Consider the following 21,165-nt stretch of genomic DNA (forward strand, 5'->3'; position numbering starts at 1 on the left):
GCAGCGGTCCCAAGCTGGATTCTCAGCACCCACATGGTAGCTCACAACCATCCATAATTCCAGTTCCAAGGGACCTGGTGCCCTCTTCTGGCCCTCTTCAGCACCAGGCACATGCATGGTATGAATACACACATGCAGGCAAAGCACATCCACATACAATGAAGATAAAATAAGTGATAAAATATCACCCAATAATATGTATCACGAACTAGCCAGACAAGAACGTTCACCTGGAAATTCCCTTTTTAATGAAACTTCCTTTTAAACAGTGACCTGAACGGAGGTAATGAAGCAAGTGTGACAGCTTGCAGCACAGGGCTGGCTTGGTTTGGTGGCTGTAAGGAATCAGGGGAACTGGGGATCAGACCTGGGCCGTCACCCACCACAGGCAAACACTCCCCCTCTGAGCTTCTTTCTCAGGCTCAGACGGCAAAGGCCAGTGAGAACAAATGGCCATGGAATAGTTTCCTACTCAACCTGCAGATGATGACACAATCTGAGACACACAAGTCATTACTCTAGCTCCATTGTCACTGAGGGACTTGTAAGGGAAACATTTGCTGGAGGGCAGCCATGCTGGCCACTTTCAGACCTTACCTGCAAGCAGGTGGAATGCAAAGCAGGTGGCCTCCGCACCTGTGACTTCATTTTTTCCCTTTGTTTATACCTTGACTAATGACTTTCTCAAGTCCAGGACTTGGTCACAGACCCTAATACAGTCATGTGTTACGTGATGGCATACTTCTGAGAGCTGCATGAGGAGGTCATTTTATGGTTGGGCAAACGTACGGGAGCACAGTGACACAAAGGGAACTAGTCCTGGTCAGATGCTACACACAGTCACTTATGAGGCATGGTGGCGGCTTCCACGGTGACTCAATGGGAGAAAAAGGGTCTGGTATGCCTAGATTCCACCCATCCCTAGCGCCACATGTAAAAACAAGACAAGGTTAGGTTGAGGTGTATAAGACCGCCTCCAGTATCACACCCACACTGTTTTAAAGTAAAAATTTTGATGTGTGTGTGTGTGTGTGTGTGTGTGTGTGTGTGTGTGTGTGTGTGAAAGAGAGAGAGGGGGGTGGTCTTCTTCTTTAGCCTAGGCTGGCCTCCAACTACACATGCAACTGAAGATGACACTGAACTCTTGCTTCTTCTACCTCAGCCTCCCAAGTGCTAGAGTTACAGGATTAGCCACCATTCCAAGATCTATGTAAAATTTATATATGAGTGTGTGTGTGTGTGTGTGTGTGTGTGTGTGTGTGTGTGTTTAGAACACCTGTACTCTAAATTCTGATCTAAAAATACAAGTTGGGTGTGGTGGTGCATGCCTGTAAGCCCCACTATGGAGGATGAAGCAGGAAAATTACAACAAGTTCGAGACCAAGCTACCTTGGTAAGTTCCAGGCCAGCCTAGGCTCAGTAAGATCCTGTCTCAAATAAAATAAAATAATAAAGTATACTACAGTAAACATGCGTGCTAGTACTATTGTTGCTTATTATGATGCTTAAGTCCCGAATATAATTGTTCTGCTAGTACAAGACTTGCAGTACAGGTCAGTTCACACAGCATCACCACAGCCATGATTGACACATTGCAGTACAGTGTTAGGACACCTATGGGTGACAAAGATTTTTCAGCCCTTAATATAATCTTTTTTAAAAAGATTTATTTATTGATTATTTATACAGTGTTCTGCTCACATGTGTGTCTGCATGCCAGAAGAGGGCACCAGATGTCTTTATAGATGGTTGTGAGCCACCATGCGGTTGCTGGGAATTGAATATAATCCTATCGGTCCTATGGCAGTAGTCTCACCGTTTGTGCAACTGTGCGTAACTACAGAGAAAATGTGCCTCTGTCTCATAGGTATATGGTAACACATGTTATTCCTTGATTACGTTGTATCTTGGAAAGCTATACATGCCCCAGTAAAAAAGCAGAGAGAGAGAGAGAGAGAGAGAGAGAGAGAGAGAGAGAGAGAATGCAAATACACAGAAACAAGAAACCAGACCTCCTGCTCAAGTCTGGAAGCCACTATGAATAGGGCAAGAAGGACCTATCAGAAAACTAAGGATTCTGGTAAGAAGAAAGATGGACAGAATGTTCTTCACACTTTGCAAGTCAAATAATGAAGCTGTGTTGTTCTGAGTAGCCCTTGAGCAGAGGGGACCCCTGGGGAGCTTGTACTCTAAGATAGAGCCTTGGCACTCTAAGACAAACGGGCTTCTCTGATACCAAGTGGGCCAAGAGTGTCAGGAGGCTTCTCTCTTCATCACCCTCCTCCACACTCAGTGCTACCAACAAGACTTGAGCCAAAATCACCACAATCTTCCCTTCGTCCAGACGTATGACGTGTGACAAAGCCAAAGGTGGTTTTCATGGTGACATACCTCAGAAATCTTGCCCCGGGCCTCAGTCCACACACAATCTCCTCCTGTTACCACCTACTTTTCAGCTTTGAAAAAAATGGCTGATACCAAGATAAAGTCATTCTTTGTCAGGTGCAGACAAAACCCAAAGCCAGGAAGATGGGGGGGGGGGGGGCTTAGAGGAGTTGGTGCCTTGCTTGTAGAAGATTTGAACTGTCTCAAGAACTTTCTAGAATGTACCACCTGAAAGTCTTCTCAGCCACATGCCTCACTCACCTCACCCTTCCTGTATATACAGATGTCTCTGTCAAAGTTTCTCTGGGATATTCTGTGAGGTGTCACACAACTTGGGAGAGGTACTCTTCAGGTGGCCTCTCTTTGGGTCAGCTGATGCCAATCCCTGCCTTGATCAGTGCCCAAGGCCCGCAGACTGTGCACAGAAGTGACTTACTTGAATTTCTCCCCTTCGCTGGCAAAGCTTCCTCTCCCTTGTATGGCATACTTACAGCTTGCCATAGCTTACATCTGGGTTACAACCACTTTTCCCACTCCTGAACAAATCCTTTCTGCTTGAAGGTACTTTCCTGTGGTTTCTTTCCATCTTTGACACTTTGTAAGCCGGACAGGGCACTCCTAGCGCCTAGGACCCAACCTGCAGACATCAGTACCACCAACTCTTTGCTACTCAAGCCCAGGTCCCTTCCTGTAGGGATTAAAACTGAAGAGCTCAGGCAGGAGGCAGTGCTTGATCTGTTTCCTCCTGTTAACAAAAGATATCTGAGGGACAATGGCTAGGAAACTTTACCTAGAAATCAAAATAACAACAATCTAATAAGAGTCAAACGGCTACGTAAATAAACTGACAGGGACAGTGCGCGGGGCATTTTGTTACTTTGTAGTAAGACATCAACTAAAGTCCATATTTAATATTATTTGAAGAATCACTCTTGAGGTCTGAGGATACAGCTCAGTGGTGGGATGCTGCACAAGGCCCTGGATCCTATCCCCAGCATTTAAACAAAAAAAAATGCCTTCGCTGAGAAAGTGTAGACTTCTTGCCATCATTCTCGAAAGTAGACAATATAACCACTATTCACCTAGCACATGTATTGTATTAACCATTAAAAGCCATTTAGGGATGATTTAAAGCATATGGGATGGTGTGCATAATGTGTGTACAAATACTACAACATGTTGTACAAGGGACTCAGAGTTTCCTATCCAAGGAGAATCTTGGAGCCAGTCTCCCACAAACGCTGATGGCCTTCAAGAATGTTCTTACAGCCAGGTGGTGGTGGTGACACGCCCCTTTAATCCTAGCACTCAGGAAGCAGAGACAGGCAGATCTCTGTGAGCATGAGGACAGTCTGGTCTACAGAGCAAGTCCCAGGACAGCCAGGGCTGTACACAGAAACCCTGTGTCAATAATCAAAAAAGAAAAAGAAAAGAAAAGAATGTTCTTAGTAAGCGAATTACAGCTATAATGGCAGGGACAGCCACTTCAGCATCTGGGAAGCTGAGGCTGTAGGATTGGAGAAGCCTGAAAGGAGGGCGGGAATTCAGGGATACTGCTGGCGAATGAAAGCAAAGCCCCTGCACCACTGCTATTCCTACTTACCCAGGATGATAGGACAGAGAAGTTAGTTTCCACCCAAAGGTCCCTTTAGTGACAGAGCTGGGCCCTGAATCCCAGATCTTACGGCTGTAAGGACCAGCCTGGACTAGAAGTGGTGAGCTGGGGAGGGGCGCCAAGGCCTGGCATACTGACAGCAAGCATGGTGAGCTGGGGAGGGGCGCCAAAGCCTGCCATAGCAAGCATCTTCTGCATAGTCAACAGGAGGCAGCCAACAGGACTCTGGGTCAGCACCCCTCCATGCTCCAAACTAACAATGAAAGACTATAAAACACAAACAAAAACAAAATTTTAAAGATATCTGCAACAGAGACTCTACCCAGCCCTCAAACCCTAAACTATTTTTGGCCCAGATCTTAAAGAGAAGGTTTGCTGAGACTCACATTGCTGTCAGCGTCATTAGCACTTGACAAGACCCGCGGAGGCCCATTAAACTTTTAACAGTTCTTTTGAACAAACAGCCAGATACTCCTTCCTGATGTAGGCACCTCCAAACAAAAGAGGGTCTGGGGCTCTGTCGCTGGGGTGTACAGAGAAAGCTTGCATGGGATGGTCTGACTGGGGAAAGTCTGAGCAGTGGTCTCATGGATAACCCAACAGAAATCCTCTTCTTCCCCAGGAGTGCTCAGTTTGGCCCTTTATCATTGGCTGTGACCAAGCTGCATTTACACAAGCCCAGGACGAGGGGCACACTGCAGCCCAGTGAGCTCCCATTAACTTATTTTAGACATAAACCTTTAGCAGTCAATCGATAATATCCACATTTACGGTCATAATTATTTCAGTCTTCCGTCCATAAAGATTACTTCAATATGTTAAACTATATTGTGTCCTGGGCATTAATTAATGCTCAACTGTAGAAACACAGTTAATGATTGAATGACGTGCACGGAAATTATTTCCCGACCCACAGGAATGCACAGTTGATAAAGACATAAAAGAGATGGATGCATCATATCATTAAGCACAACGCTATAGTCCTCACGCTGGCCTCCAACTTGATATGTAACCAAGAGCAACCTTGAACTTGTGGTCCTCCTGCCTCCACCTCCCAAGTGCAGGGATTACAAGTATGTGCCACTACATCCAGTTTATACAAGCCAGGGGATGGGGCCTGGGCTCTGAGAATACTATCGGCTTTACCAACTATGCTAGGTTCTCACGCCACTTCTAAAATTCTTAACATAAAAGTGTTTGAACTAACGAGGGTTCTGTTTGTTTGTTCTTGAGATAGGGGTTCACACTGTAACCAAGGCTGGCCTCTGGCTCACTAATGTAGCCCAAGCATCCTCAAACCAGGGTTACAATCTTCCTGCCTCAGCCCTCTCAGGGACTTAGAGAATCACAGGGATGCGACGCCACCTCTAGCCCACTTCCCTTATTTTAAGCACTAGTGTTCTGATCCAGCTTATAAAATGAAGAAAACCCATGGAATCCCACCTTGGCCTGGGGTGTAGAAAGCAGTGTGTACGTTGGTTTTGTCATCAGTATGTATGTGGATGGAGAAAGTGGATATACGGGCTTTGCTGGTCTCCACAGCTTCAAGCATCCATCAAAAGTCCTGGAAATTATCCACGAAGAACCAAGGGGAAAGATGTTGTACCTTCAGAGTGTGTGCCAATGTGAGGGCCCAGACACAAAGTGACATCCACCTCAGAAAGCTCTACCCTATGGGGCTCCCGGGAAAGTCTGGGTGCAGCTGGAGGGTGGACGGAGCTTTCCTTGAAGGCTGCCACTGTGGGAGACTCACGAAGCAGGGACATAAAGGACGCAGGGCCACATGGAGCTGGTGACAGACCTCAAGGAACTATGGGAACAGCAAAATGCACCGTCTAGGCTGGATGGATGCAACTCCATTCCTCAAACCAACAATCTGTGGGATATTACAGGAAAGTACACACAAAAAAAAGAAAAAGTGGACAGATTTGGATCCAGTGCAAATCTAGAGAGTGGACCACTCAACAGAGAATTTAAGTGAAGATCAGCATCTTAAATGTTCTGATGACAAAGCGAACAGACAAGGGATGTCAGCGGGGAGCTGGATACTGTAGTAAAGCATCGGGTGAAAATGGCAAAGAGAAAACTGCCTTTGATGGATGGCGGTTAGACTTTGTACAGTCCCTGCTCATGGTGAACAGGTCTGGCCTGTGTGACCTGGAGAGGGAGGGAGGAATGATCCCATGACTTCTGAGACGTAACCACGAACGCTGTGGTGTTTGCCATGTGCTATGACATCACTTGCCTGCTACACCATCATGGAGAAAGCCTGTGGATCCATGAGAATCCACAGGGAGGGACTGTAGCCTCCATCCATAAACTTGGCAGATGTGAGAGGTCTATCTTGAAAATGGGGCCTTAGGTCCAGCTAAACCTTAGATAACAGCAGCCCCAGCCAATATTGTATCAAGAGAGAAGAAAGCCAAAGTCACTTCACAGAGTACCTCCAATACAAAATGTGTTTTCCATTGCTTTAAGGCAACATACTTTCCAGCTAACGGGCAGACAGCACTAACACAGCCATGCAAAGCGCTAGACTCTACAGAAACGAGGGCCCAACAAAGCTGAAAATAGGTTAAAAATCACAGGAAGAAAGAGAGGCATGGACAGAAAGAGGGAGACAGAGAGACAGATAGACAGAGAGACAAAGACAGGAAAAAGGAGGAAGAGAAGAAAACATAGGACTCAAGCCAAGTTACCAATTTTCTACCTTCGTAACTTACACACTTAGGAAGAGGAAGATAAATGAAATCCCAAATGAGCAAAAGGTGGCAAATCAAGCTGACAGCAGAAACCAGTGCGCTCTAAGGAAAATCAGCTAGAAAGAAAATAAATAAAACCAAAAACTAGGTCCTCCCAAGTGCTGGGATCAAAGGTGTGTGCCACCACACCCAGCCCCAAAAACTAGTTCTTTGAAAAGAGTATAAAATTGATAAACCACTTAGGGAAAAAAAAGAGAGAGAGACTGCACTAACTGATTATCAACAACAGAGAAGAAACAGGAACAAATCTTGAGACACTAAAATGACAGTAAGAATGTTATCAAACACTATTCCCATAAATTCAAAACTCTGGATGGCATAAGCAAATTTCTCAAGAGATGGCAGCTTCCAAAGTTATCCAAGTAGACATAGGTAGCCCATTCTGCATCTACTAAGAAAGCCATGCCCATTGTCTCAAAATACTCAACCAACCAAGCCACTAGGTAATTTCACAGTGAAGTGTACAATGACATTTAAAAAGAAATAAAATCACTTCCACACAGGTCTGTTGGAGGACAGTGGGACAGGCTTTCTCTAGTGTAATTTATGGACCAGTTTTATACGAAGACAAAAGGCAGATGAAATGAAATTTCAAACCAATATCCCTCATAAAGACATTTGTAAGAATCTTTAACAAATGTCAACTGATTGAGGCCTATAAAGATGACTCAGCAGCTAAGGGCACTCCCTGCCTGAGTTCAATCCTGGAACCCACATGGTAGAAATAGAGAATTGTGTGTGTGTGTGTGTGTGTGTGTGTGCGTGCGCCCACACACGCACATTCATGCACCAAGAGCATACCCGCGCGTTTGCACGCACACACAGAAATAGTATACACACACAAACGGTAGGTATAAATAAATAAATATTAACCAAATGAACCAAGAGAACATAAAAAGGGCACTTTTTATGACCAAGTACTCTAGGTATGCAAGGTTGACTCAACATTCTAAAATAATTCAATAGAACCCACCATATGCTTAAGGCTCTGAGTTTGTTCTCCAAGAAAAGAGGGAGGGGAAAAATGCTAATAACAGACTAAAAGAGAAAACCACACAGTTCTCTCAGTGAACAAAGAACAGTGCTTGACAAAATACAGAGTTCAACATCCATTCATTATCAATGCTCAAACAACTGGAAATATAGGGAATTTCCTCAAGTTGATAAAAGGCACCAAAAATAACTTTAAAAGGAACTCTAATATCTCAATTAGTCATGAAAAATAAAACTATTTCATCATCATCATCATCATCATCATCATCATAATAAAAATAAAAACGAGACAGTGGCATGGGTATCAGATCGTATATTCCTGATCCACATGAGACAGCCTAGTTAGCACCAAAAATTACATCAATAGAAATCATAGCAATCAGAAAATCATCCAGACACATGATGCTGTTACCAGAAAATATTTTTCAAAAACCACCAAAAATCTTCCAGAGCTAATGAATGAGTTTAGCAGGACCCCGGGACATAAACTAATGAACAGAGCAACTCAAATGGGTTGGTTTTGACAGAGTTATTGAAAGGGAACTAAAATTACTAAGCATTTACAAATATATCTGACAGATGTGTTCAAATTTGGTATTAAAATCTACAAAACACATAAGAGAAAATTTTAAAGACAAGTAAATAAAGGGGCATACCATGCACATGTCCCAAGGTGCAATTTTGTCACAAGCCAGTTCTCCATACTAATCTACTGTCAATCACAATCTCGAGGGGAGAGGGGAGGGCTCTTTCCTTGTATTTTTTTTTTACATGGGGGTGTGGTTGGGTAGACCAGATGACTGCTCATATGGGTGCTGGTACATGTGTGCACAGCTCTGATGGAGGTCAGAGGACAACCTCAAGTGTAGGTCACCAAGTGTCTCCTACCCTTTGTTTGACAGAGGGTCTCTCAGTGCCTTGAAACTTCCCCACATGGACCAGGATCTAGAGTTTTAGGCAGTTGTGAACTGCTGGACATAGGTGCTGGGAACCAAACTCAGGTCCTCTGGAAGGGCATGTAGCAAACACTCTTATCCCCTGAGCCAGCTCTCCAGCCCAGTGTGTGTGTGTGTGTGTTTGTGTGTGTGTGTGTGTGTGTGTGTGTGTGTGTGTGTGTTTATATATTTATTTATTTACTGTGTGAGTGCACACCACGGCACATGTGGAGATCAGAGGGCAACTTTCAGGAGTCAGTTCCACTGTGTGGGCCCCAAGCAGGGACTGAACTCAGGTTGTCAGGCTTGCTGGCAAGCCGCAAGCACCTTCAGCTGCTGAATCATCTCACCAGTCCCCATATTGTTTTCTTCTAAATAGTTCTTGTCTATGATAGGCTGGATCCATGGATGTGGACAAGCATTCAACAAACATTGTACTGTCCTCCCCACCAAACTCAAATACAGGTACCAGCCCCATGGGCTTCTGTGCGTCACAGGCCAGGTGTGTGGACATTTGTCACACATACATAGTACTGAACACTGAGACAATCCTATTTTTTAATATGGAAATGATACCTTGCCTGTGTGCAGTAAGGCACACCTGTCCTCCCAGTGCTTGGGAGGAGAAGGCAGGAGATGCAGGAGTTCAAGGCCAACTCTAGCTACATAGATAGTTCCAAGCTATCTAGGGCTACATGAGATCCTGTCACAAAGCAAACAGATAAATAAAAACAAACTAGGAAACCTTACTTTATTTCTTAAGAGTTTAAGAGAGCTAAAGCTACATTCAGTGATAGAATGCTTGCCTAGAAGACACAAGACACTGGATTCGATCCCTGGGCAGCGATGAAACGGATGACAAAAACCTATATTTAAAAATATTTTAACATAGAAACCAGCTGTCACATGCCTAAGGAGGCCTGTCTCAAAAAAGAAGGAATGCCACAGAGGAACCATGGAACTCCAGTTTCAGTGCACGCCCCTGTGCCAGCTCAATGCTGCCATCCCAGCGCCCTGTTGCTCCCTGAACCACCCCCATCCCCATCCTCAGCCCCACTTGAAGAAGGGACCATTGTGAGCCCGGGAGACTAAGACCAGAGCCCAATAAGCTGCTATGCTTTAAAGGAACACAGCCATTTCAAAGGCACTGCCACCTAAGAGCGCAACTTCCTGTAACTGATGCCTGCGTCTGAAGTCCTTTCCAAATGAGACCAACATTTTCCAAGTTGTAAAGAAAGGTGAGGTTCGGATGCAAAGTCCCTTCATCTGCAGGGACTGTGTGATTGGGGCTTCTAGATTTCAGCCGTGGTCTTGCCTCTGGAAGCAAGCTCCATTTCAACTTCCTGAGTTGCTAAGGTACCCTCAGGGCTCCCACTTGCCACCTTGATGCCCAGGTAGAGTGCTCCAGCAGCCTTAGCGCTCTTGAGGGTGGGTGCCACTCTCAGACGGGCTTTTTAGATGCAGCTTATTTTCCAGTACGGGAAGACTTTCCTGCCAGGCAGGATTTGATTTCCGAATTGCACTACATTCTAGACATTCTGATTTCCCTCTCAGAGGCGCCCACATTTCAAGACTGCTTCTCACTGGCACTCTTGCCCTCTGGGATTTGGGTAGAAGATTATCCGTGGGGGAAAGAACTAAACACACACACCTCAGTGGGGCCTGTTTCAGGCTGAGGAGCTAGGGCAGGCGAGCTCCCCGGATGTGTCTGCTTATCCTCAAGCCCTGCCTCCTGCTTTGGAAGATTTCACTAGAATAACAATTTTGAGAAAAGAAAACAGCCTGCAAGCCACTTATTTTCCACAAGGAAGAGAGAGTTGTGGGAACAGAGAATGGGTGCAGCTCCTGGGGCGGTTCCAGACGGGCAGGGTTAAGTGACACAGACCTGAGATGCCAGTGCTTCTAAGCAAGAGGCAGAAAGGCCAGGAGTTCAAGGCCAGCCTCAGCTACGTAGCAAGTTTGAGGTCAGCCTGGGCCACATTAGATCCCCGTCTCCAAACAGAGACAGAAACAGAAACAAAAACAAAAACTGAAAGTCCTGGAGGTTTGTGGGTACATCTCAGAGACAGCTCTTGACTAGCTGTGTGAGGCTGTGTGGACAGGCACCATGGGCTTTTGAAGCTTTGGCTTTCATGACATTCATAGATAGAAAGTTCCATCCAAACACCTCACTTCTGTCTGATACAGTCTTGAGGAAATAAAATATATCAAAAAGTGGGTTTGTTTTGGGATAATGGACCCAAGAAAACAGTTATCTGTGATATACATGCGTGTGTATATGTGCGTGTGACATGTATATACATATATACATATATCTAGCAAATATATATATATCACACATGTATACATACACACACATACACACACACACATACACACACCACATAAATGTTTGGTTTTGAAGTGGAATCTCGCTGGCCTCATGGCTGCATCAATCCCCCTGCCTCTGCCTCTTACGTGGTACAATTATAGGAGTGACTCACCACCCTCAGTCTTCTCCAAATTATACGTTTAACATTCCTGGATATTAAGGACATTAGCATAGTCTTTAAAACATGTAGCATAGCTTTACACGGTTTTTCTATGGGGGTTTTGTTCATTTGTTTGCCTAGTAAACAAAAGTTGAAGCATGGGCAGGTGCTAACTGTAGGCGTTGGAGTATTAAGTGTACTGTTTGCCTGGCATGGTGCAGGAGGATCACAAGTTCAAGGGCAGCCTTTGCCACCGAGCAAGACCTGGTCTAACCAGGGACTTGAGATGTAACTCAGCAGTGGAGAACTTATGTCCTGTGGCTCACCAGTAGGAAACTTGCGTACCATACACCACGCCCTGGTGTTTGATACCCAGCACCTCAAGGAATTAAGAATTTTTAAAATTATTGTGTAAAGAAAGTACAAGCCAGGTGTAGTGGCTCATGCCTGTAATCCTGGCTCTTAGAAGGCTGAGGCAGGAGGTCAGCCCAGCCTACATGGTGAGGTCCAGGTTAGCCTGAACTGAACTACAGGGTGAGACCCTGTCTGGGGCGGGGGGGGGGGGGGGGGGGAGAAGAAGAAGGAGGAGGAGGAGAACAACAACAACAAGGAGGAGGAGGAGTTGGGGAGGAGGAGTGGGGGTAGGAGGAGGAGTGGAGGAGGAGGGGTGGGGGAGGAAGAAGAAGGAGAAGAGGAGGCAGAGTAGAAAAGGAAAGGAAAGACAAACCTACACAAACATACCCAAGAAGATCAGTCATGCAGCAAATGGGATCTCCATGCGTTCCCCTCCCGCTTCCCTGTCTCCTTTTTGGAAGATTCTATTCAGGAAATACATTATTATGCATACAGTGTCTGCCTGCATGCACACCCGCAGGCCAGAAGAGGGCATCAGATCACATTACAGATGGTTGTGAGCCACCATGTGGTTGCTGGGAATTGAACTCAAGACCTCTGGAAGAGTAGTCAGTGTTCTTTTTTTTTTTTTTTCCTTGGAGCTTACATTTTTATTAATAGTAATTCATGTACAGGACAAATATCTTTATGTCCATATTGCTAAGAAATATGTCAATTTTGCTGTGAACTTTCCCAGTAAATTTCTTTTGTGCCCATTTAGTCTTAGAATAATGTTATCTTGAGCAATTATTAAAACCCCGTTCCATTCTCAGTTTGTTTTTCATAAACCAGAAAAAAAAACCCAGGGCTTTCATTAAAAGTTAAATATTTTCTCTTATTAATTCTGTATCAGAATATTTACAGTTGAGGAAAACTTACTGTAACCACTGAGCCACCTCTCCAGCTGCCCCAGGAAATACGTTATCACATCCCAGTGTTACTATCATCCGCAGCGTATTAGAAACTCATTTCATCTAAGTAGCTAACCCCTGGGCTGGCATTAACCAACCACCCTGAGTCACCTCCTGCCGCCACTGCTCTTCCTCTACACTGCACCTGTCTCAGACGCACTAGCCTTCTAGGGCATACACACTTGTCTCCTCCCATCCTCTCTTTCTGAATACAGTTCCTACCCTGACCCCACTTTCCCCGCCCCAAACTCCACTCATCAAATCCTCTGCCTCAAACCTCCCCTAGTCCTGCCCATTCTCTCTGTCATGCGGTCTCTTACAGGCATGAAACCTAGCAGGGTCTGAAATCACCCCCTCCCTTCTCTTTCCCTCCTCTCCCTGCTCTGGTCAGTCTGCAGAACAGACAGAGCTCCACATAAGCACATTCGTTACTTGGAAAACAAAGACAGACCTTAGTTACAGCCTCAGCTGTGTAGGGAGGACAGCTCTTCCTCTATGTCATCTACTTGTTGTCAAAAATTGTACACAAATTATACAATATATAATTTATGAAGCATTTGCTGAGTCAAGGACCTTATAATGTAGCACTATGTCCCCTTAAGATTTTTCCCTCGGAGGAGAGGAGGGAGGGGGCTATGATCGGGATGTAAAGCAGACATATAAGTTAAAAATAAATTTAAAAAATATTTTCCCTTAAAGGGTTGACTTTATATCCAAGCCACTACAATGCCTTCATGCTAGTGAAGATTTTCATTTTTATAAGTTTTTTTTAGATTTATTTATTTTATGTGTGTGAGTGCTTTGTTTTTGCATGTATGTATGTAGGTTTAAAGAGGGTGTCTCGTTTCCTGCAAGTGGAGTAATCAATGGTTGTAATCCACCAAGTGGTTGCTAGGAACTGAGTCTGGGTCCTCTGAAAGGGCAGCAGTGCTCTCAACCGCTGAGCCACCTCCCCAGCCCCACAATATGCTCTCTTTGGTGGTTACGGTGATCAACTGCTAGACTTTTTTTTTTTTTTTTTTCAAAAATAGGGAGAAAAGTCCAAGAAATCCCCAGGCATGGTTGTATCTGCCTATACTCCTGAGGCTACAGAGTGTTCCTTGAACCTATAAATTCACGGCCAGCCTGAAGAGCAGCAAGAAAGTTCTTGAACACTGGCGTATCCCATTATTCCTGGGGCATGACTTCACAGCCACTAGTACTGGGGTATATGCAAATAAGCTTACAGACGGAGCAACACGGCAGGCTGTCTCACTGCAAACCACAGGTGCCCTGTTACAGAAGAGAAAATAACCCCACTGGTCAAGAATCACTAACTGAAAATGCCAATGGAATGTTTTCTTTTAGGTAACTGCCTTCAACTCTCTACTTATTAGAGCAGCAATGTCTCCACTTAAGACTGCGATAAAGCCAGCCCTGGCAGTACTCACCTTTAATGTCAATGTTCCTGAGACAGAACTCTGTGAGTTTGAGCCCAGCCTGGTCTACATAGCAAGTTCCAAGTGACAGAATGAAATTAAACAGTGTTAGAAGTCCCAAAACTCTATTCTTCCTCAATATTCTAACAACTCTAAGACACATTGTGATAATAGTTTGCTGAGCTGTTGAACAAGGTCTGATTCCTGTCACACAGAAAAAACTCGTAACTTTTTTTTTTTTTTTTTTTGAGACAGGGTCTCTCTGTGTAGCCCTGGCTGCCCTGGACTCTTTTGTAGACCAGGCTGGCCTTGAACTCACCTGCCTCTGCCTCCCAAGTCCTGGGATTAAAGGTGTGTGCCACCACACCTGGCCAAAATCCTAACCTTGAAGGCACAAAATGTCCACAAGGTCGTTGCATCCTGCCCCTCTCTTTCAGAAAAGAGAGAAGACAATTTCTGCCTCTTCAAACCTGAGGGCCTTGGCTTTTGGCTTTGACTCACCTGAATGTGCATAGCGCCCTCTACTGCTTCTGCTAGGTTACTGCAGCCACTGATGAGTGACAACTGCTGCTCTGCGTTCAAGGAGCCTTTGAGAGAGCCGGACTGCTCCAGCAATTTCATCTCCTTCCTGCAAAGGGGCAGAGAGCGGTCACTGTGGCGACTAAAAACAAATGAAGGCAAAGTCACGATGATGTACAGTCCTCACACTTTTTGGATGCTACTATCAAATAGGGAGCCGTCACCTTGGAAGAAGAGAGCAGGGTGCTAGGTCCCAGAGCTGAGAGTTTGAGGGGACTGAGTGCGGAGTTCCTGCTCGGGAGGATGAAGAGTTTTCCGCAGGCTGAATGGTGGTGACAACTGCACAACACTGCTATGCCTCATGCATTAACCACACTTAAATGCTGAGATAACAGATTTTGTGACATGTATTTTGTCACATTTTGAAATTTTAATTATTTTTTTTAAGGGTGAACTAACTCAGTGGTGGGGTGTAGATATGCCCGGCATTCATTCTAATCCCTGGCTCAGTCCCCAGCACTGGAAGAGTGAGGTGAAAGCATTGTCTTAGACAGGTATAGTAAACCTATAATCCACCATGTGGAAAGCTGAGGCAGGAGTATCATGGGTGTATGAGACCAGGCTGGCCCACATAGTGAAACACTGCTAAAGACAGAAAGCGTGTTGGGAGAGGAGGGAGGCAGCTTCATGCGGTGTCACCTGTGCATCACGCTGGGCTTGTGCTGTATGAGTGGGGAGCCCACATCCTCATCACCTCACAAACTCTGTTGCCAATGCTGCCTACAATGCATGAGACGCCAAGCAGGCAGAACATAGACACAACCTCATACAACTGCCCGGGCAGCATCTGTGCCCCCCAGAATATACTGCAGATTTTTCTACTAGCAAGTCGAACACCTTCCATTTCATGTCATAGTTTTTACCCGTGTGTGTGTGTGTGTGTGTGTGTGTGTGTGTGTGTGTGTGTGTGTGTGTGTGGTTTTTCAAGACAGGGTTTCTCTGTGGAGCCTTGCCTAACCTGGACTTGCTTTGTAGATCAGGCTGGCCTTGAACTCACAGAGATGCCTCTGCCTCTGCCTCTGCCTCTGCCTCTGCCTCCAAGTGCTGGGATTACAAGTATGTGCCACCGCGCCCAGCAAGTTTTTACCTTTTGAAAAGCTAATACACTAAAGTGGTGTACATTCACAGAGTACCACACAATGTTCTGATACAGGTATATACACCACCTAGTGGCCAAACCACAGCACACACATTTTGCAAACATTCAAAATCTCTTCTAGGTTTTTGAAATATATAGTTTATATAGACCATGAGCCATTTACCCCTCCCCCCAGTTGTACCTTGGTTCCCATTGCTCAACTTGCCTCTGTCCTTCCTCGCCCTCCTCACCAGCCTCTGGCAACCCACTCAGCTTGTGAGGAAGGCCACATGTGGTACTTCTTTCTGCCACAGTGTTTAGCTTTGAGCCACTGATGTTCCTCAGCCCAAAGCCAGCAGAAGCATACTGCAGGAGATCCAGCCAAGGCTGTGAAAGTAAGAGGGACACACGCTGCAAGCACCCAGGGGAAAGCTCAGGAAGATGGTGGCAGACAGAGCTTTCCCTGCATGGGCCAGAGGGAAGTGGCAGCGGGCTCACATGTTAGATGGCACACAAAGCAGTACAGCTGAGGATGGGCTCCCTGGACACTGTACATATGGGTGAGCAGACCTGTACCAAACTGTGCTCTCTTCAACCACCGGGGGGTGGGGGGGGGCGTGGCACCTCTGGGGCCTTCGCTATCCCCAGGACACCCTGTGAGCTTGCTCCGTCTGGCCTTGCTCTATCTTGTTCTGTCACAAAGCTGGACTGGTGGCCTTGAGCAGAGTACCATGGCACAGCTCTCAATGCTGGGCAGCTCCACAGGGCTTCCTTCCTTTCTTTTCTCGAGACAGAGTTTCCTTTTTTTCATAGTCCTGGCTGCCTAGGCTCATTTTGTAGGCCAGATTGGCCTTAAACTCGCAAAGATCTACTTGTCTCGGCCTCCCAAGTGCTGGGATTAAAGGCTGGGTTTCTTCTTTCTTAAAACTATCGTTTTGATTTTTGGTTTTAGGTATAGAATGCTTCTCTGTTGCTGAAGGGGGAAAAAAAGAGATGTGCCAAAATATAAACTTCCACATTATCTTTAGAAGAAGAAGAAGAAGAAGAAGAAGAAGAAGAAGAAGAAGAAGAAGAAGAAGAAGAAGAAGAAGAAGAGAAAAAAAAAACTTCCACATGGTGGCAAATCTACATTGTCAACTTGACAAGACTTAAGAGTCACCCAGTGTACACACCTCTCGGGAAGTCTGCGAAGGTGTTTCCAGAGGAAGGAAGTTTGGGCAGTACCATCCATGGACTGGAGGCACAGACTGAATAAGAAGAAAGCGAGATGGCCAGTGGCATTAAGCTCTCTCAGCTTCCTGACAGGGACACGATGTGACTGGGTACTTCATCTGCCCTCTCTCACTCCTCCCCCCCCCCCCCCCCCCCCACTGTCACGCCTTCTGTCATGGTACACTGTATCTTTTCTTAAATTGTAAAACAATGATCCCTTCTTGTTTTATCACAGCAACAAGGAGCTAATACTCTTTAGGAAACAACCCTGAGACTACCATGGGGATGGACACTGCAGTCTCTCCTGGTATACCAGTAGATTTATCACCAACATGGGAATTGGACTTTTTTTTTTTTAATGCAGGATCTATGTCGCTTAGGCTGGTCTTGAACTCATGAACCCCCTGCCTCAACCTCCTGAATACTAGAGATCACAAACATGTGCCACCACATCCAATTTTGGCCTTAATTTTCTTCCCATTATTTTCTTCTAATGGTCTCAAAATCCTATGACAGATTTTTTTTGTCAAGCTGTTTCTATTTTTTAAAAAATACCAATCTGTAAATCTAATAGCTTAAAATACACATACACACAAATCAATAAAACACTCTTTCCCTTCTAAGGGGCTCATGATGCGCTGTTAACCACTAACTAAACTAGTCTTTCATTTTAAATTTATTTTATTTCTTACTATTAGTGGGTGCATACCACAGCATTTATGTGGAGGTCATTGTGGAAATGGCTGTCTCCTCCCTCCTTTGTGTGCGTTCCAGGGATTGAACTCAGATTGTAAGGCTTGTGGGGCAAGTGTTTTCAACTGCACAGCATCTTACTGGGCCCTGAGCCAGTCTTTACTAAGCTTAAATAGCCTCTGAGACCATGCATCCAGCACTGGTGAACCCTAAAGGAGAATCTTGGCATGGCAGGTTTTAGGTGACATTCACTCAGCTCTGAGCTTTCTTGGCAGACCTGCTCTGTACTGCCCTGCATAATGGCAATACAGGTTCACAAAATGAATTCAAGCTCTCCTTTTTCTCCACACTCTTCCCAAAGCCCTAAAATCTGTAAGATACCCAACACACCCTAAAGAGACAAAGCAATCTTGAACAAGAACACAAGCCTGGAGGCATCAGAGCGCCCAAGCATAACATCCTATGCCTCATGGTGACCAAGGCATCGTGGTGCTGACAGAACAGATGCAGGGTCAGAGATCCCTGCGGGGGATGCACAGCTACAGCCAGAGGCTTGACAAAAGCAACAGAGCTGTCAGTCATCACTGCTGGGGACAGCATCCACAGGAGGAAACTCTCCACGCTGGGGAAACTGAATCAAAGTCAGAAGTACTGGGTCATCCTCAGCTGCTCAGGGATTTCAAGGCCAGCCTTGGACACCCTGAACTTAAGAACTGAAACACTTAAACTACATGGACTTGAGAAAAAAAAATTCTCTCTTGAATAAAAATTCAAGAATTCAATACAAATGATTGTATAGGACCCCCAAAGCAGGAAAACAAAAGTACAAATATAAATTAAACAAATAAAACAGGCAAAAAGGACTACATCAAACTAAAAGTGTCAACAGGGGAAAGCATCAACAGAACCAAGAAACAACCTACAGAAAGGGGCAGCATCTGAAGGAGTGCCATCCAGAATACATAAGGAACTCAAAAAAAACCTAAACAGTAGCAATCCAGTTTCAAGCAGGGCAAACGGAGCTGCAGTGCATAGCACTTGCAAGGTGCTGGGTTCCATCTCCAGCACCACAGAAAGAGAGAAGGAACATACGTAGCTGATAAGTATTGGGGGGGGGTGAAGGGTGCGCATTGCTGTCTTAGGTTTCCATTGCTATGATGATTTAAAAGGGGGGACAACTTGGTGGGGGGAAGGGCTTATTTTGCTTACACTTCCGCATCACATGTCACATACTGCCATCAAAGGAAGTCATGGCAGGAACTCGGGGCAGGAACCTGGGGGCAAGAACTGAAGAAGCCATGGAAGGACTCCCCTTCCTGGCATGCTCTTCCGGTTTACTCAGCCCGCTTTCTCACAGCACCCAGGACCTTCCACATCAACCATTAATTAGAAAAATTCCCCACAGGCTTGCCTGAAGGTAATCTGTTGAAAGCATTTTCTCGGTTGAGGTTCCTCTTCCAAATATGTACCAAGTTGACAAAACAAAACAAAACAAAAAACAAAAACAAACAGCCAGTGCCGCTGCCATTAACAGTGCATTATTTTCAAATCCTCTAGAATATATATGTGCCTGAGAGTCTTATGTATTTTGGACTAGAAAGGATTTCAGGGCACTCATTTAGTAATATTTCCAAAATCAGACCTGCAAAGTTTTACTTTAAAGTCCAGTATTCCTAGATACTGCATCCATTTGGCATTTGAGGAGAGGGAAACCTGCAATTTTAACAAAGAGAGAACTGAGGTCATGACCCCATGTGCATATGTGCAGGACTCAGCTCCATTCTCATAAACTTGTTTTTCCCGGTCAGTCTATAGAACCCGTCTTTATGAAAGGAGTAATGTATTCTTTGCACAGAGTGTCTCTGTAGTCACAACTGACCTTTATTTAGCTGACTTTGTACTTTATTGAGCGCACAAGATTGAATTAACTATCACCAGGAAAATTTTCACCAAATTGTGCTGTACCTAAATATACCGAAAATAATCACTGGCGTCAGACTCCCGAAGTTTGACCCAACACTGGATACTTAGTCATATTGAGCTGAACTGCCTTCTTGCCTCCTGCAGATCACTACTCTGCTGGCAAAGTAACCTGCATATGTGTATGTGCTTGTGTGCGTGATGTTTGCTAGGAATGGCCCCCATACACTTTTATTTGCATGCTTGGTCATAGGGGGTGGTACTATTCGGAGCTGTGGCCTTGTTAAAGTTAGGTATGGCCCTGTGGAGGAAGTGTGGCACTATGGGAGAGTGCTAAAGGTCTCCTATGCTCAAGCTTGGCCCAGTGTGGCTCACAGTCTCTTTCTGCTGCCTGCAGATCAAGATGTAGAACTCTCAGCTCCTTCTCCAGCACCGTGTCTGCCTGTGTGTCGCCATGCATCCTGCCATGATGATAATGGACTAAGCCCCTGAACGGTAAGCCAGCCCCCCAATGAAATGCTTTCCTTTATAAGAGCCGCTGTGGCCACAGTGCGTCTTCACAGCAATAGAAAGCCTAAGACAGTGTGTGTACGTGTTTGTGTATCTGTCTGTAAAAGTCTATGTGTTTCCGTATATGTATATGTAAACTGTAAGTACGCATGCCCAGAGGAACACACCCCCAAGTAACCTCCCTCCCTCCTCCAGCTAAGCCTTGCTTCCTAGACTTTCCTAAACTTCCCAAATTGGTGCCACAAGCTGGGTCCCAAGTTTTCAAACCATGAGCCTATGGAGGTCACTTCATGTTCAACCCATAACAGTCACCGACAGACACGCCATATTGGGTCCCATGAGTATCCATGGTCAGGGATAAGTTGGGAACTGACCCAAAGACAGATCTTACGGGCTGACCATCCCAAGGGACCCTGTGCCGAACAGCAGCTAAGCAGTCTGCAATGAAACCCACCCAATTGGACACAGTCAGGACAGGAGCAGCACAGAGTCACACAACAGTGGACGTTGGGGAAAGACCTGCTCAGCTAAGAGCTGCTGTGTGTTACTGGAGCAGCCATCTGACAGTGCAGCTCAGGTGTCCCCTGAATGATGCCCCATTGCTGCCTGGGCAACACACCTGCAGGGATTTCTTCCTGTCGCCCCACCCCCACCCCCTCACACAGTCTTACAATCAGTCCTTCCAGATAGAGGAGATCAGAACACCTCTGTTCTCGGTCACCTCAAAGAGCCCGCAGCCTGTTTTGCCTGGAGATTAGAAGGGCCTCCTGGCTGACGGGGTGTACGGCGCATCTGAATTGCTCAGTTTTGAGTTAGCAATACAATTATTTGTGCAAATTTGATCTGCAGCAATCTCTAAGGACTCCACAAAGCTGGGAAAAAACAGTACATAACCCAGAAATAACAACCAGAACAAAAGTGTTCATACTGTGTAGTGCTACCAAACAGGGACTCGCTTTGCTCAGTTGAAAGCATCTGCCATATTGAGCTGATGTGTAGCTCAGCGCTACAGCGCTCACCCAGCTTGCACAAGGCCCCAGGTTCAATCCCCGCACAACATGAACAAGATGTAATGGGCACACCTGTGACTCTCAGTACACAGGGAGGGAGGCAGGAGGGTCAGAAGGTCAAGTTCATTCTCAACTACACAGTAAGTTTGAGGCCAGCCTGGGATGCAAGAGACCCTGACTAAAAATAAGTAATAATAAAAAAATTTTAAAGTAAGAATCTTACATTATTGAATGAATAGGCAAGAGATTTAATAATTTAATAAACTTTTAATAATTTAAT

The 21,165-nt window shown here is 45.4% G+C and overlaps 1 protein-coding gene across 2 annotated transcripts in view; it reads right to left on the reverse strand.

Annotated features, from left to right (window-relative positions):
• Positions 1–21,165, reverse strand: part of Cryl1 (crystallin lambda 1) — a 106,104-nt gene that overhangs the window by 63,108 nt on the left and 21,831 nt on the right. For both annotated transcript variants that reach the window (XM_051160617.1, XM_051160616.1), the window contains exon 3: positions 14,385–14,511. In XM_051160617.1, the coding sequence (XP_051016574.1) occupies positions 14,385–14,511 (127 nt within the window). The remainder of the gene's footprint in view (positions 1–14,384; positions 14,512–21,165) is intronic.

This window comes from Acomys russatus, chromosome 18, assembly GCF_903995435.1.
Source record: "Acomys russatus chromosome 18, mAcoRus1.1, whole genome shotgun sequence".
Lineage (NCBI taxonomy): Eukaryota > Metazoa > Chordata > Mammalia > Rodentia > Muridae > Acomys > Acomys russatus.